The sequence below is a fragment of the Neovison vison genome, chromosome 12 (genome assembly GCF_020171115.1).
Source record: "Neovison vison isolate M4711 chromosome 12, ASM_NN_V1, whole genome shotgun sequence".
Classification (NCBI taxonomy): Eukaryota; Metazoa; Chordata; class Mammalia; order Carnivora; family Mustelidae; genus Neogale; species Neogale vison.
In genome coordinates, this window is record NC_058102.1 from 52668462 (window position 1) to 52684836 (window position 16375).

Below are 16375 nucleotides of genomic sequence, written 5' to 3' on the forward strand. Positions count from 1 at the left end.
TCTTGGTTTCCGCACAGGTCGTGAGATGTATGCTGTCCCTTCACCCCAGCCTAGCCCCCTGTTGGGCTGCATGCCCCCCAGGGAGTTAGCTTGGGATTCTCTCCCTCTGCCCTTCCCTCCACTGCCTCGCCACCCTCTTTCTAAAATAAATAAAGCTGAAAAACAAAAACAAAAAAACCAGGACCAAATCAACCTCTTGAAACTGATCTGGAACTGTTCGCATGGGAAAGTTGTGGTGGAAAATAAGAATTTAGAAGCATAAGGAAAGAATGGGAAGCAAATTAGAAATGTTGGTTTACATATCAAGAATAAAAAAGGTAGAGAACCTAAGAACAACGAGAAATGGGAAAACACTGGAAAATGATCAAGTAGAAGAGAAGCGAGGGTAAATCATGAAGTTTTACCTAGCTAGACTGTTGGGTCCAAAGGGGTTAAAAAAGGAAAATAATTTTCTGATGAATTGAGGAATTTCCTGGAGGAGAGTAAATGTGGTGTGTTGGAGAACTGATGGCAAAATTGTGGAGTAAGGAAGGTTACAATAGAGAATAGTGGGATTGAGCAATGCTGGTGCTCCTTTTGCAAAGTGGGATAAAAGCATAAATTGGTGCAGGGGGCGGAGAAGCACCTGGGTGATGCAGTTGGTTAAGACTCCTCCTCTGTTTTTGGCCCTAGTCATGATCTCTGGGTTGTGAGAGGGAGCCCCTAGTCGGCCTCTTCACTCAGCACAGAGTCAGCTTGCGATTCTCTCTCCCTCTGCCCCTCCCTACTCTGCGTGCTCTCTCTCTAAAGTAAGTAAGTAAATAAATAAATAAATAAATAAACAAACAAACGTGGGGCACCTGAGTGGCTTCGTCTGTTGAGGATGGACTCTTGATTTCATTCAGGTTGTGATCTCAGTGTCGTAGGATCCAGCTCCGAGCTTAGCTTGTTCTTCTCCCTCTGCTGCCCCCACCCCGCCCCACTCACGCACTCTCTCTCCCTCTCAAATAAATGAATAAATCTTGAGAAATAAAAAATTGGTTTTTTTTAAGAGTTTTTTTTTTGTTTTTTAAAGATTTTATTTATTTGATAGAGAGAGACAAAACGAGAGAGGGAACCTAAGCTGGGGGAGTGGGAGAGGGAGAATCATGTTTCCCGCTGAGCAGGGAGCCTGGTGTGGGGCTCGAACCCAAGGACTTTGGGATCATGACCTGAGCCGAAAGCAGACACTTAATGACTGAGCCACCTAGGCGCCCCAGGAAAAATTTTTTAAAAATTAAAAAAGCAGGGTGCCTGGGTGCCTTCAGCTCAGGTCATGATCTCGGGATCCTGGGATCAAGCCCTGCATCGGGCTCTCCCCTGCTCTCCGCTCCCCCCCCCCACCCCGCCTGCCTATCTACCTACTTGTGATCTCTCTCTCTGTTAAATAAATAAATAAAATCTTTTTTTTTTTTTTTAAGATTTTTTATTTATTTATTTGACAGAGAGAGATCATAAGTAGGCAGACAGGCAGGCAGGCAGAGAGAGAGGAGGAAGCAGGCTCCCTGCTGAGCAGAGAGCCCGACGCGGGACTCGATCCCAGGACCCTGAGACCATGACCTGAGCCGAAGGCAGCGGCTTAACCCACTGAGCCACCCAGGCGCCCAAATCTTTTTTTTTAATTTTAAAAAATCACAAATTTGTGGAGCGCCTGGGTGGCTCAGTGGGTTAAGCATCTGCCTTCGGCTCAGGTCATGATCCTGGAGTCCCAGGATCAAGTCCAGCATTGGGCTCCCTGCTCAGCGGGGAGTCTGCTTCTCCCTCTGACCTCGCCCCTCTCATCCTCTCTCTCTCTCTCTCTCAAATAAATAAACATATAAAGAAATAAAATCTTTGAGACTGAAGCACTACCTATTGTGCTAACAAGGCACCTAAATAAATAAAATCTTTAAAAAAAGGCACAAATTCCTGTCATTCTAAACATACGAGAAAAAGAAACAAACAAATAAAAAAAACCACTCATCCAGAAAAGGAATAAAGAAAAATTTATTTTAAAATGTTTTATTTGCAATATACTCAATACTGGGATTGAGGTGCTTTGTGGTGGGAATGCCACCTCATTCAATATATGGTAGGAGGGTCATGTTCATGGTGAGATTCTTAAATGATTCTTGGAAATTCTGTGCCTGTTGAGATTTCTCATATACAGTGGGTATAATGAGTGAGATACTCATATACAGTGGGTATAATATCCACTTAATAAGTCTATTTATATATGAGGATATTTACTTTTAGAGGCTATAGAGCAGAGATTACATGCTTTGGGTCTTTTCCTAGCATTTCTCTTTAATCAGTTGTGCAAATCCCATTAAACTAAATTGTTTCTTAACAGCAAAATCTGATGCTCATTTACATAGTTTTCTTTCAAGAGGAAAAGAAGTCAACCCTACCAAGCAGAGAGGAATTCTGAGTGTGTAACTTGCCTCAAAGTGTCTTACTTCCATTGATTTTTGTGGGCTTCTTTGGAAGGTTATTAAGTTATTCAAATAGAAGCATCTATAGTATGTAATCAGTAACCTGTAACAGGATTTTTTTTTCTGTTGTGTTGTGGACTGCTATCTTAACATGAGATTTCTCCTCTTATAAGCAGACATGGAGGTTATGAATTAGACTGCATCTAGGCTTCAAGAAATACAAATAATGCACTTAAATCTTGAGAATCACAGAATGAAAAGATACCTTAGAATCAACATAAATCTAACCTTGTCGTGTTAAAGATGGGAAATTAAACCTAGTTTACTGGTTTACCAGGTTACTGCTAGAGCCAACATAAAAATATAGGTTGTGTGACTATTGTGTTTTACTCTTTCTTATAAACCATTTGTCAAACTTGGCCTGCCTATTAAAATTTAAGTCTGAATGCTCTTCTTAAGCACCAAATCAGGCTATTCCGGAGTCCATTTGCATGGTAATTTCTACAGATTTTGTCTAATGATGATGATGAAAGAAGTAGCGACAAATCAGGAAAACCCTGACCAAACTCAGAAATTATTTCACATTAAATTGTCTAATTTGAGAGGGTGGACTAACCCCCATATGACCAAAAACAAGTAAATGGGACTTTGTACCCCTGCCTGCCAGTTGGACAACTACATGAAAAAGTGAACAGGGAACCATGAGTCCCAGTTCCATACATAGCCTACTGCTCTCTCTTTATCCTTGGCCTCTGAAGGCAGCAGACCTCATCTTGGGTCTTTATGTATTGCCAGTAGGATCGTGTAGCTCTGCATTCTGGAGAATTCTCTAGGACTACAAAAATTACCATGACTCTTCTGAAAAAATCCAAGCAGGCAAATCCAGCAAAATAGTTAAAATAAGAGTAAAAAAGACTATGTAAATGAATGACATGTTAATCTAGGAAGCTCTTGAAAATGTTTTAAAAAAAAAAATGGAGTTCTAAGGCCAGCCAAAATGGACAGCAACAGCTTCTTCCTCCCTAAGATCTAGTTCAGACAGATCTAATGGTCAATATTAACCTAAAGTTTATTTTCCTTTGAAATTGTGTGTAGGATGTTTGTATATAAGCCACATGGTTATCATTAATCTACATCTATGATATTGAGAAACAGCAAAACCATGCAATAATACAGACTTTGTTACCAGTTAGGGAATGGAGGCAAAAGCTAGGCACTGCAAAGGGATTGGTTTAAGAAATACTAATGTCTATGGGTTAGCAGACAATGGTTGGACAAGAAGGAGTTCCCTCTTGTTAGGGCATTCTCTTCCTCCCACCCACACATTATTCTTTCCTCTTCCTTGGTGATCACAGACCGCTGGGTCTCTGCAAATTCACATTTTCACAGGGTGGAAGTCGGAAGTAGTGGGAGCGACGGAGACGTCTTGGGGGTAAACCAGCCATTTGACGGCAAAGTTCATCTAGAAGAGAAGCAGAGCATAATGGGTTGGGAATGCAAAAAAGGTTACAAGGGCTTCCGTGTTAAGAGATAGAGGACCATAGGGTGCTGTAGTGAAAGACTGAAGAGAACTAGATCTGGGCTACAACCCCAGGTGTGCAGCTTACTGTTATTTATTACTTACTAGAAAGTTCCTTAACTTTGTTGAACCACACTATCCCTTCCAGGATAATAAACATGAAATACCAGCCTCCACAGTGTAGTTGCGAGTATTAAAATGAAATAATATGTGCAAAGTACCTAGACCAGGTGGCAGGTAAATTTTAGTTTCCTCTGGATACCTAGCTCCCAGTTCTTATAATCATGGATTTATTAATAGCAAAAACCATGAGATTCAATCATTGACTATCTGTTTACTACGTGCAAATAGCTAATTTTAGTAAGTCCCCTGAGACATTTGAAAGTGCCTAGAGTCCAAAGTACTCATCCCTCAGTCTCAAGGTGCTTCCCTTGCAGGTGCTTGCACAAGGCCAATGGGGGCAAGTAGTAAGTTTCCTTCTGCGAAGTTAACTACAGCTCTTACTCAGAAGCTCAGTGCAGGATGGGCTGCTGAGTCAGAAGGGGCTGTGTCTGTGGTGCCTTCACCAACCACACTTGCCGTTCGGGGCTGGCCATAGGGAAGGTGAGAAGTATCTTTATTCCCACAATGCACGGTTTATAACCACACACTTTGGACCCTTGTAATCTTGTTTTTCTTTTTTAAAGTTGTTCTACCCTCATTTACTTCTAAATTTTCACAATAAGTAATTTCAATGGTTCTTGGAATTGGCAGACTGTTTAAAATGTTGCCAACTTCAAAATGTCCAATCTGGTTTTTTTTATTATTATTTACTTATAGGCTCTATACAAACATCAGTGTCTCCAAATTAGTAGATTTTTTTTTTAATACAAAGTTGTTCCTTTATGAACATGGCTGCCAATTCTTAATCTACTATTTGTAATGGCTGACTTGGTAAGTTTTTTTTTTTTTTTTTTGTAATCTCTATACCTAATGAGTGACTCAAACCCATGACCCCAAGATCAAGAGTTGCATGCTTTCCAGACTGAGCCAGCAAGCTGGCCCTGACTTGTGCTTTTCACCTTGAACCCCAGTGAGCTTCAAAGCAGCTAGGGCTTCAGAAAGCTCTATGTGTAGGAGAAGGTGGGGGTTACAACCTAGCTGGAAAGAGACCCAAGCACCGTTTTCTTACATATTAAGCATACTTCTTTACTTAGATTGCTTATTCAGCATAACTTGGCAAACCAGGGGTTGATGGGGGTTAAGGAGGTGGCCTAAAGCCCTCCTCAGAAGCCAGACCTTGGAACCATTAGGACCATGTTTCTACTCCTCTCTCATAACTGCCCCTCCCACTGACACCCAGCCATCATCTTACCTTTCATAACTTCGTGTTCTTTACAGACAAGACGAGAGCAGATCTCATTGTTGATGATGTACATACGTCGTAAACTGCCAGAGTCCCAGTAACATGATTAGGAAAGTGGATAGAAAAGAGTGTTGGGAGGGAGAACTAGCCTAGGCCAAGGTTGCCTGCTCAACTTCTGTATTCCCCACTCCCCCTAACTGTTCTCCTCCACTCTGGATTTCCTTAATTTTTCTGGACTGCTTTTTCTTCCCTCCCAGAGGAATGCAGGGGATGGAATGGTATTAATTATTCTTCTTAGTGAAACTTTTTTTTTTTCATTTTTTTTTCCAATTTATTTATTTTCAGAAAAACAGTATTCATTATTTTTTCACCACACCCAGTGCTCCATGCAAGCCGTGCCCTCTATAATACCCACCACCTGGTACCCCAACCTCCCACCCCCCCGCCACTTCAAACCCCTCAGACTGTTGCACACTCCCACCTAGAGTTAAGTTGAATACTCCTCCCTGCTATTGGATCTTTCGCTTCAGCCTTTTTCCGTGAGGTACTAGATTTCACTGTACCAGTACTTCTCTCATGACTATCTTTTCCCCAGCTCTCATCTCACTAGCCTTCTAGCATCTAGTCTCACTGGTCAGTCTGTTCTCCATATACCTCAGTTCAGATTTCGGGTTCTATCCGGCACCAGCGGGAATAGCTAAGGATCATGTTAAAAACTCCTTCTAGCTTCCAAAAAGTGAAATCCCAGAGTGGGTGTTCATTAAGCAGTTACGGACATGAAACCACTACCATTGATGACGCTTTCTACCTGTCCTGGGACCCCTTACCTTGTGAAACATAACTGATGAATGCATTGTTTAACTGGCCGATGCACAGAGTAGAGTCTCGTGCAGGCAAATTTTTCATCCCGGCAGTCTGAAGAAGTCCAGCAGAGAAAACAGGGATCCACAAAGGATTCAAGAGATGGAAGAAGGTAGACAGAATGGGGGAAAAAATACAAAGTGATCTCTACACAGGATTATTACAAGTTGGGGGAATGCCCTCCCTATTGACCAAAAGAGAATGGTAGAAAATTGGCTGAAATAAAATTTAGGTGCTTTCCTACCTGGAAGCAAAAGTAGATAAAATAATCTCAGGGTTCTTCTAGGAAAGTCTTTCTAGGGTTATCCAGGTGGCCATATGAAATATAAACTGAGATGCTTTTAACCCCATTCTAAAGAATCAGAATTCTTAGGGGGGCCACAGTTTCTGTTTTAGTAGTTTCCAATCCTAGATGCACATCAGAATCATCAGTACAGTAGAGAGAGCAACTTTGGCCATGGCAACCAGAGTTATACTGAGTCCTTGCTGTCACTTCCTAACTCATTAACCACCACAGAAAGTCCAAAGGCAGCTTAGGAAGAGGAATATTTCAGGACCATCCAACAATGGTCCCATCTTTTTCCCATGAGCTTGAGGATAAGACTTCATTTAAAAAAAAAAAAAAGTAGAAATGAAGGGCACTAAAAATACTCCTTGAGAAAGAACTGGAAGCAAGCTAGAAGGTATATCAAGTATCCTCCAAAGAGCAAGGAGGTATGAATCCCTGAGAAGAAAGCTGAAGAAAAAGATGTGCAAAAGACATTTATACCTGTTGTGGTATTTTTATCAGCAGGAGAAGCTGGAAGAGAGAAATTTTACTCAGTTATTACCAGTTCTAGAAGTCACTACTTCTGCAACTGTCATGTTACCTCACTTATAAATAAAAAACCAAAGGAGTTGATAGTGCTTTTAGCAACTTCTAACAGAAAACCCACAGTGGGCTGTACTGTTCCACAAAACTGGAAAGATTTAGAAGTTAGGATGGGAAATCTGATTTTGCCTTTCTCCTCTTCTAGAATTGAAAATGTATCTTTGTTTTGTTGACCAAAAGCACATTTAGTGGAGACACCAGGCAAGGATCCCTATGCCCAGAAGAGCTTCATCCTACAGCTAAGGAGAGAAAAGATTGTTACCCTGTAGAAGCTCTTACTCATAAAAGAAAATTTCTTCTCTGTAAATCAAATACATCATCGTGGGTTCTCAGATAAAAGTTATTCAGCAAAGAATAGCAAAGGTCACAGCCATAGCCAAACCTAATCTAAGGTCAAGTTAAATACAGGCCTAACTTGTAGAATGAATAATAGGAGTAAGATGAGTCTTGGGAAGACACTAACCATGGGATTTATGTGTCAAAATGCCATTGGAAGAGTTGCTGGTAGATAGAATACTATGGGGAGAATGCTACATGATCTCATCTATTCCCTGGTTTCAATGGCAGACTTACATGCTGAGAATTCTCAGACTTCTGCTTCCAGCCCAGATCTCTTCCAAGCTCCCAACCTATAAAGCCACCTGCCATTTTATGGAAGAGTTTGTCGATTTTTCAAAGATCCTTCAAATCTAACATGTCTTAAACTGTTCTACTTCCCCTTCACCAATCCAGCATGCTCTTCAGTGAATGGTCCCACCATCTACCCGACAGGACACTGGACATCATCTCAACAGTCCCCTATCATAGCTTACACTTAATTCTCCCTGCCTCCACCTCAGTGAGTTCAGGCCATCATCTTTTCTTGGGACTAGTGCAATAGCATCCTGGCTGGATTTCCAATTCACAAATCTGATGGGAACCTTTCTTTGTCTAAAACTATTCTGATGGGTATTTAGTTCCATCCTAAGCCTTTCTTGGATCGTGTTTCCTTCACCCCAGAGCTCTTCTCCCTAATTACTCGATTCACTTCCAGTTGTCATTCTAGAAGCCACTTAATCAGTGTGTCCTCCACAGAACCCTTTCCTAAGCCCCGGCACTGACTATACTCAAGGACTCTCTTAGTCTTCTATTCCTTCTGTTGCTTATCCTGATTATGGCATTTTGTGAAATTAAATAAAGTTACCCATTTGTTTATCTTGTGTAGTAGACAAAAAAAAAACCCAAGTAAAAGGAAATCAGTTTTGTTCATCTTTACATTCCTGATACTCAGTAGTAGGTTTGCAATAACTATTTCTTCAAAATCTAGTTTCTGTCTCCTTGTCCCACATCCTACCCCTTGTTTCTTGTAGGTTTTGCCCTAATTGTTTAAAAAAAAATGTTTCTTCAATGTGCCAAGCTCTATTTTGTGTTCAAATCTTGGAACATACTGTTCCTTCTTTGACTGCCTGGCTGGCTCCAGTTCTTCTTTCAAGAATCGGTTCAACCGTTACTTCGAGGAAGTTTCCCTTTAGCTTCCCCAACATTGACTGTTTATATATTTGTCTTGCCTTTACCCACCCAGGCTCGGAAACTCTGAGGAAAAGATCCCATAATGGTGTTTTGTACATCAAACGGCTAGCACAATCCCTGCATGTTAGGGGATCAAAAATGCCATTCATCTAAATTGAACTGTTGGAAGAATGTGCTCATTGAACTGTAGTCGCGTCTATTTCGGATCCTTCACCAGCTCTACTGCCTTCCAGAATGGGCTCTGGGGAAAGCCCAGAATGGCCCCAGTGGCCCTGGGATCCCCATCTGAACTCACCCAGGTCATCTGTGGAAGGCTCGATATCAGCCAGAACTGAAAAGGCACAAAACAGCAGGTGTGAGGAGGGCTTTGAACTGGCAAGGGGGAAGGCAGAGGAGAAAAAGGAAGAATGGAGGGGTGCCTGGGCGGCTCAGTCGGTTAAGTGTCTGACTCTTGGTTTCAGCTCAGGTCATGATCTCAGGGTCTTGAGATCAAACCGCAGCTTGGGCTCTGCACTGGGCCTGGAGCCTGCTTCGGATTTTCTCTCTGCCCCTCCCACCATAAAAAAAAAAAAAAAAAGATTGAGAAAAAGGGAGAACGGAGGTATTGGGGCAAAGTCAAGGCTGTGGCTGGGTTTGTGTGTTATATCCAAGGGATTAGGGTTAATTGAAGTAATTGTGAAATTTTTTGAAGAATATTTGGCCTACTGACGTTATAGTTTATTATACATGCCTTGTTTTAGGTATTCATCCACTTTGTTTCATCTTTTTAGAGGACTGGGGGGCTCCTTCCCGTTATCCCACTGTCACCGAACAAAACAACCCCAATCCCTCTATTCCTTTCTTAGACAAAAATACAGGACTAATTCAAAAGCTGGAATATATTGTGGATATTAACAAGACTCAAGCCATTTTAAAAGCAGTAGTAAGACTTACCTGTTTCATCTGTAGAGGGATCATTCACCAGATCTGCAAAGACACAGCACAGAAATAAAAACACACAGGCAGGGCACTTGGGTGGCTCAGTGGGTTAAGCCTCTCTCTGCCTTTAGCTCAGGTCATGATCTCAGGGTTCTGGGACTGAGACCCGCATGGGGCTCTCCGCTCATCAGTGAGCCTGCTTCCCCTCTCTCTCTGCCTGTCTCTCTGCCTACTTGTGATCTCTCTGTCTGTCAAATAAACAAATTTTTAAAAAATATATATATATTAAAAAACACAGGCAGAAAAAGTGGGAAAGAGAAGCAGAAAAAAGGGTTGATCTAAAAGGAGGCAAGAAAGATTGAAATGAAAGGATGTGGGCTCCTGGGCCATATCCTCACAGCATCAGTGGTATCTAAGACAGACACTTGGGTCTGCATGAGCTCAGAGTGCCCACTGACCTCTTTTCTATGCCTCATTTATCACTGTACAGATATCATCCTCAATCCTTCTGTTCCCAGGATGAAGACAAAGAAAAAGGGTAGCTTACTAGGATCTTCTGTGAATGTCTCTAGAGTCACTGGAGTCACATCATCTGAATAAAGAAAAAAAGCAGGAAACGTTTATTTTTAATTAAAGTAATTTTTGAAGATTTTATTTATTTGCGGGGCGCCTGGGTGGCTCAGTGGGTTAAGCCGCTGCCTTCAGCTCAGGTCATAATCTCAGGGTCCTGGAATGAGCCCCGCATCGGGCTCTATGCTCAGCAGGGAGCCTGCTTCCCCCCTTTTTCTGCCTGCCTCTCTGCCAACTTATGATCTCTCTCTGTCAAATAAATAAATAAAATATTTTAAAAAATGATTTCATTTATTTGAGATAGAGAAAAAAACCCATGAGCAGTGGGGAGGGGCAGAGGGAGAGGGAGAAGCAGACTTCTCACTGAGCAGGGAGCCTCTACTTAGGACTTGATCCCAGCACCCCGGGACCATGACCTGAGCTGAAGGCACATGCTTAACCAACTGAGCCACCCAGGGGCCCCCAGAAAGCACTTTCTGAGCATTCCCTGTCCCCCTCCCATTCTTGCACTCGCAGTAAGTGAAATCTGTCTAGCACAGTTGCCAATGCACAGTGAGTATCCCACAATTGTTTTTCGTTGTTTGTTTCTCCACCCAAGTCCTTTCCCCACAAACCAAACAAATGTCAGTTTCCCACTTCCATGAATATACACATACAGTCCTAGCCCAGAATGTCCTTTTCCCTTTGTCTCCTTTACCTACATGCCCATCAGATAATCCTCCACAGGCATCCCCTAAGTTTAGGAATAGAAGAATAACATATTTCATTGTTCTATCAGATAATAATGTAATAGCTAATTTGGGTTTACTAGGTGCCAGGCACTATTTTAAAAATCTGTTTTTACAGATGATAAAATTTGAGCACCCAACAAATAAATAATTTACCCAAGGTTATACAGCTTGTTGCAAGTACAACGGATTGATGATCTCTTTGCGATACTTATTTTAAGTGCAAATTGTCTTTACCAAAGACACTGATTCCGATAATTACAGGTTAGAAATAATTGGATATCAGTTTGCTGATATGTTTACATACAAGTATGCTCACCAAAGGCAATGTGGATGATTTTCTTTTATTTATTTATTTATTTATTTATTTGACAGACAGAGATCACAAGTAGGCAGAGAGGTAGTCAGGGAGAGGAGGAGGCAGGCTCCCTGCTGAGCAGAGAGCCCTATTCAGGGCTTGATCCCAGAACCCTGGGATCATGACCTGAGTCGAAGGCAGAGGCTTTAACCCACTGAGCCACCCGGGCACTCTGTGGATGATTTTCTGATGCTCAGAAGCAGTGAGGTGAGAGAAGAGAGGGTGTGTTTGTAGAGAATACCTTGCAGTTAATCATTGGAAAGTAAAGGCAGTAGGAAAAATAAAAAATAAATGGTCCAGGTCTTAAGGTGGAGTCTATTAGGATATGCTAAGAAAACTGTATCTGAAACTGTAAATAACAGCACTACCTAAAACAAATTCTCTCAACTTTATTATTTTTTAAAGGTTTTATTAATTTATTTGGCAGAGAAAGAGAGCACAAGTAGGCAGAGAGGCAGGCAGTGAGCCCAGGAGGGAAGCAGGCTCCCGGCTGAACAAAGAGCCCCACGACACAGGGCTCCATCCCAGGACCCTGAGATCATGACCTAAGCCGAAGGCAGAGGCCCAACCCCCTGAGCCACCCAGGTGCCCCAAATCGTCTCAACTTTAAAAAGCAAAATAACAATGCAATGTTAACACCTAATTATTTAAATATCCCATCTATAATTACTCTTTCTTGCAGATGACTTATCGTCATAATCTAGTTTGCCCACTAGGGGTCAGCAAATTGTTTGCTTTGACTTTTTTCCTTAGAACTTCAGCGTCTAAATGCTACGTTTTGTCTGGAGAAAATAGGGTTTTTATAAAGCATGCCAGAGCTATTGACCACTGTGGCAGAGGCAAAACTCAAATAATGCATTCTGAAGCAATTTCCCCGGCTGCTTACATCATCCTCTTTTTAAAAAAATTCCAGGTAGAAAGTCATCAGATCTGACAAAAGAGCCCTTTTATAGTTAACACTCAGCATTTGCTTTCGTATTTCAGATGAAATTTTGGTAAAAGAAATCAAAGTCTGTTCCAATCCCCCAGGACGTTTGAAAAACCACTAGTGCGAGTCCTTCCAAAAACCCTTAAGAGGGGAGTGGAGCCTTTCCAGGGTGTAGCTAAATGTCGCCAGTTCCCTTTCTATCTGCATTCCAGTCCAGTCACTCACAGATATGCAAGTGAACCGGTGGGTGAGCAGAGGGATTAAGAATGAGTCCTTGCCGTCACCTCAGAATTTCTGGATGGAGTACTGGTTTTTGGTGTATTCCTCAGATTATCCATCTTTCCCGTGAGCTACCACCGCATAAATGCTTATCTAGGATTCATGTTCTCTGAAAAGAAACCCTAAGTAGGCAATTTTTTAAAAGATTTTATTTATTTATTTGACAGAGGGAGACACAGGGAGAGCAGAAACACAAGCAGGGGGAGTGGGAGAGGGAGAAGCCGGCTTCCTGCCCAGCAGAGAGCCTGATGTGGGTTTCGATCCCAGAACCCTGGGATCATGACCTGAGCTGAAGGCAGACCCTTAACAACTGAGCCACCCAGGCGCCCCTTAAGTACGCAATTTTTAAAAAGATTTTATTTATTAGGGTCAGAAAGCATGGCTCAAGCGGCGGGGGCGGGGCGTGGGAGGGGGTAGCAGCAGGCAGAGGGAGAAGGAGGCTCCACTGTGGGGCAGAGAGTCCCATGCAGGCTCTATCCCAGGACCCCCGAATCATGACCTGAGCCAAAGGCAGACACTTAACTGACTGAGTCACCCAGTCAGTCACGCCTTAAATAAACATTTTATTTTATTTTATTTATTTTTAAATGCTTTATTTATTTGATGAGGAAAGAGAGAGCACAAGCAGGGGCAGCAGCAGCAGAAGGAGAGGGAGAAGCAGACTCCCCACTGAACAGAGAGGCCACATGGGCTCATCCCCAGGACCCTGGGCTCATGACCCTAGTCGAAGGCAGATGTTTAACCGATTGAGCCACTAGGCGTCCGTTAAGTAAGCATTTTTTTTAAAAAAAATTTATTTTATTTTATTTTATTTTTATTTTTTGACAGAAATCACAAGTAGGCAGAGAGGTAGCCCTAGAGAGAGGAAGAAGCAGGCTCCCCGCTGAGCAGAGAGCCAGATGTGGGCTCCATCCCAGGACCCCGGGATCATGACCCGAGTGGAAGGCAGAGGCTTTAACCTACCGAGCCACCCAGGTGCCCCTTAAGTAAGCATTTTAATCATATCATATTTCTTCTAGAAAAGCACCCCAAACTTGTAGACAAAGACTAGACTTTAACCAGCCCAGAGAATGAATGTAAAAGTTCTTTGCTAATGCCGAACTCTGAAGGCTCAGAAAATTTGGGATTCAGAATTCTTTACTTGCAACAGATTAAAAAAAAAAAAAAAGTTGTGTTTCTTTATTTTTATCTTCTGTACGAGGATGTACAGAAAGAAATTATATTGTGCAGTGCACAATGCACACATAGAAAATTGAAATGAGTTTAAAAAGATAATGCTTTACTCTCGAAATGTTCTTGCAATGTACCCCACTTTTATTTTAGTCTGTACTAATTCATTAAAAATTACCCATTGTGATCTGCTAATTTGATTTTATGGTCCATTAATGGGTTACATACTGCTGTGCTCTCAGGAGTTGGGAAAAGTAAGAGATAAATTGTAATAATGTTGAATGTCTGAAGGCAGAGTGGAGATGTTTGATTGGAGTTTCCATCATCAAGCTGTAGGAAGTGGCCACTTGGAAACGAAAACTTTTGGTTTCTGTCCATTAGTGCCAGAATTTCGCTATAGTACTGAGATGACTTTTTATTCTGTCTGCATGTTAGCTTCTCCGTTGCTACATGGATAGGAAAAAGCTGTTAAGATTAGTAGGGTTTTCTCAGTGAGATAAGAGTTGCATATAGGAGAGTAGAAACAAGAGATAGGTATAGAGAAGGATTTAGGCAAGGTATTTCAGTTGTTAAAAAGTAAGAAGGCTTGTGGCTCCTGGGTGGCTCAGTTGTTAAGCATCTCCCTTCAGCTCGGGTCATGATCCCAAATCCTGGGATTGAGTCCCATATCAGGCTTTCTGCTGGGTGGGAAGCCTGCTTCTCCTTCTCCCACTCCCCTTGCTTGTGTTTCCTCTCTTGCTGTGTCTCTTTCTGTCAAATAAATAAATAAAATCTTTAAAAAAAAATAAAGGTAAGGAACTTTTATGAACAGGATAACAGGGTTGTGGAAACTGGTGAGTTGAATCCGATTTTCCATACTTTGGCAAGGTGATTCTCTGTTATATTATAGATGCTTTAACTCTGACCATTCATCTGCATTATTCTTATATCCCCAGCAGATAGGCACATGACTGACTCAGCTGGAAGAGCATATTACTCTTGAATCACGGGGTCTTGAGTTCAAACCCACACTGAGGGTAGAAGTTTCTTAAATATATACTAAAAACACAGAAGAGTCCAGATCCAAAGGTTTACCTACCTCCTCGTTGACCACTGACTCCTAGTGGTGTCCAATCTGTACCAAAGGACAGAGAAGAGGGATAAATGACTCCAGCTCTACACCCCATAAAGCTTTTATAGGATGAATCAGAAAATGATGGGAAATGGTTGTACTTTATTTTTCTGCATTGTATTTCTGTACAGTTCAGTACAAAATTACTCAGACCATTAGTGCTGACATGGAAACCCTCAAGAAAAATACGTTCCTGAGAATAAAGCCCTGCTTTGCCAAGCCCTGACGTGGGATGTCCTCTTGCCCTCATTCTCTAGCAGGAGTCAGATCCTGTTCAGCAGTCGGGGCTAACAGCCTTTCTGAAGTGTCCTGTCCTAACCCCACAGCCATAGTACGAACTACACTATGAACAAGGCACAAAGTAATTTTCTGACAGTGTGGACCTGGCAGCATGAGAAAATAGAGCAGGATTTCTTCGAGGTGCCAAGATTCCTTTCCATGGCCACTCTTTCAGCTCTGTTCTGTGACATCTGTGATAACTTTTCTTTAGCGCATAGCTTGTGTGCACGTTTGTGTGCATGTGAATGCATGTGTGTGTGTGTGCCGGAGCTAGTGTGGGTAGGTGTGAGTGTATATATTCCCACTGTGCCCCTTCACGCACTGAATTTGGTCCCGTTTCTTATTAGCTGTTTCTTATTAGCTGTCTCCGTATGTTTGCAAACACATTGGCGTGTCAGCTTCTCTTTCCTCTGTTGACCGGTACATTGATGTCTTTTGGGGTTAATAAGCGTTTGTGTGGATCTTATATTCATAACTCTCCAGATACTTCCCAAGTCTGAGATCATCTCTGGTCTCATCCCAGCCCCTGCTTGTCAGACACAAATCTGTCCTTTTCTCGAATATTAGTTCTAGAACTCGGGAGCAAGAACACTGCTGCCCGTCCCCGTCACCATCCCACCCCATGCCTACAGCTCCACATTCCCCCCAGGAGCTGGAGAAAAGATTGAAGGGAGGGACTCACCAGAGGGGATGATGAGGGCAGTGAGGAACAGCAGCACCCTGGGTCCCAAGAGCAGCATATCTGACAGGGGTGTTGGGAGAGGAGAAGCTGTGATGTTCAGGACACATCAGCATCTGAGGCCCAGGCAAGGCTGCCTGGAGGGCCCCTGTCTTTTTGTCTGCCCAGGGCTTTCCCTGGTCCCCTGGGCGACTCCAGCCTTTTCTCTTTTCTTTCACCCAACATTTCTCCCTCAAATTCTCTCTTTGATCACTTACCATTACTCTCATTCTTACGCCTTTTTTTCTGCCAAGTCAGAGGAAACTATATATTCTCGATGGTGCATGGTTGCCCCCAGTCTGTGGCCACTTTCACCCCCAGTGTCTAATTTTTTGAAATCCGTGACTTTTAAATATCATCCACTTATCTTGGTGTCTCGTCTTGAATTCCAAGGATAAATGGGGTATTCGCTCAATCCAAGTCAGTGACATTCCCCACCATCCCACTCCGGCCTTTCAGTTTCAACACACACACACACACACCACACACACCACACACACACCCCGCACACCCTCTGTCTGTCTAGGGTTTTGTACAGTCAAACAACTCACTGTGTATTTTTCCTCTGCTCTGTCCACCAAGTCCTTTGGCTGCCGAATGGGCCTCTCTCCTTCTCACGCTGTTTCTACTTTGGCTGGAGACTAAGATGAACAGGGCCACTCCCTGGGAAGGACTTCAAATTTGGCCTACTCTGAAACAATGAGATGAGGGAGAGCAAGGGGGAGAGAGAGAGAGAGAGAGAGAGAGAGAAAGCCAGGCTAGAGGAGTGTGATGAGGCG

General features: G+C 42.6%; 2 protein-coding genes across 4 annotated transcripts in view; one reads left to right on the forward strand and one right to left on the reverse strand.

Moving 5' to 3' along the window:
- The window catches only part of RIMKLB (ribosomal modification protein rimK like family member B), a 156002-nt gene that overhangs the window by 49819 nt on the left and 89808 nt on the right, over positions 1–16375 (forward strand). The gene's annotated exons all lie outside the window — the stretch shown is intronic.
- On the reverse strand, positions 1987–16366 carry MFAP5 (microfibril associated protein 5). 2 transcript variants are annotated; one of them, XM_044227387.1, is made up of 10 exons: positions 16148–16366; positions 15561–15620; positions 14567–14602; positions 10003–10047; positions 9471–9503; positions 8833–8868; positions 6927–6956; positions 6124–6211; positions 5306–5379; positions 1987–3894 (listed from the first exon to the last, which is right to left on the reverse strand). In XM_044227387.1, exons 2-10 carry the CDS (start codon positions 15616–15618, stop codon positions 3782–3784), a joined length of 513 nt encoding a protein of 170 aa, XP_044083322.1. In that variant the 5' UTR covers positions 15619–15620; positions 16148–16366; the 3' UTR covers positions 1987–3781. The 2 variants fall into 2 exon arrangements, with proteins under 2 accessions (XP_044083322.1, XP_044083323.1); XM_044227388.1 differs by lacking the exon at positions 8833–8868.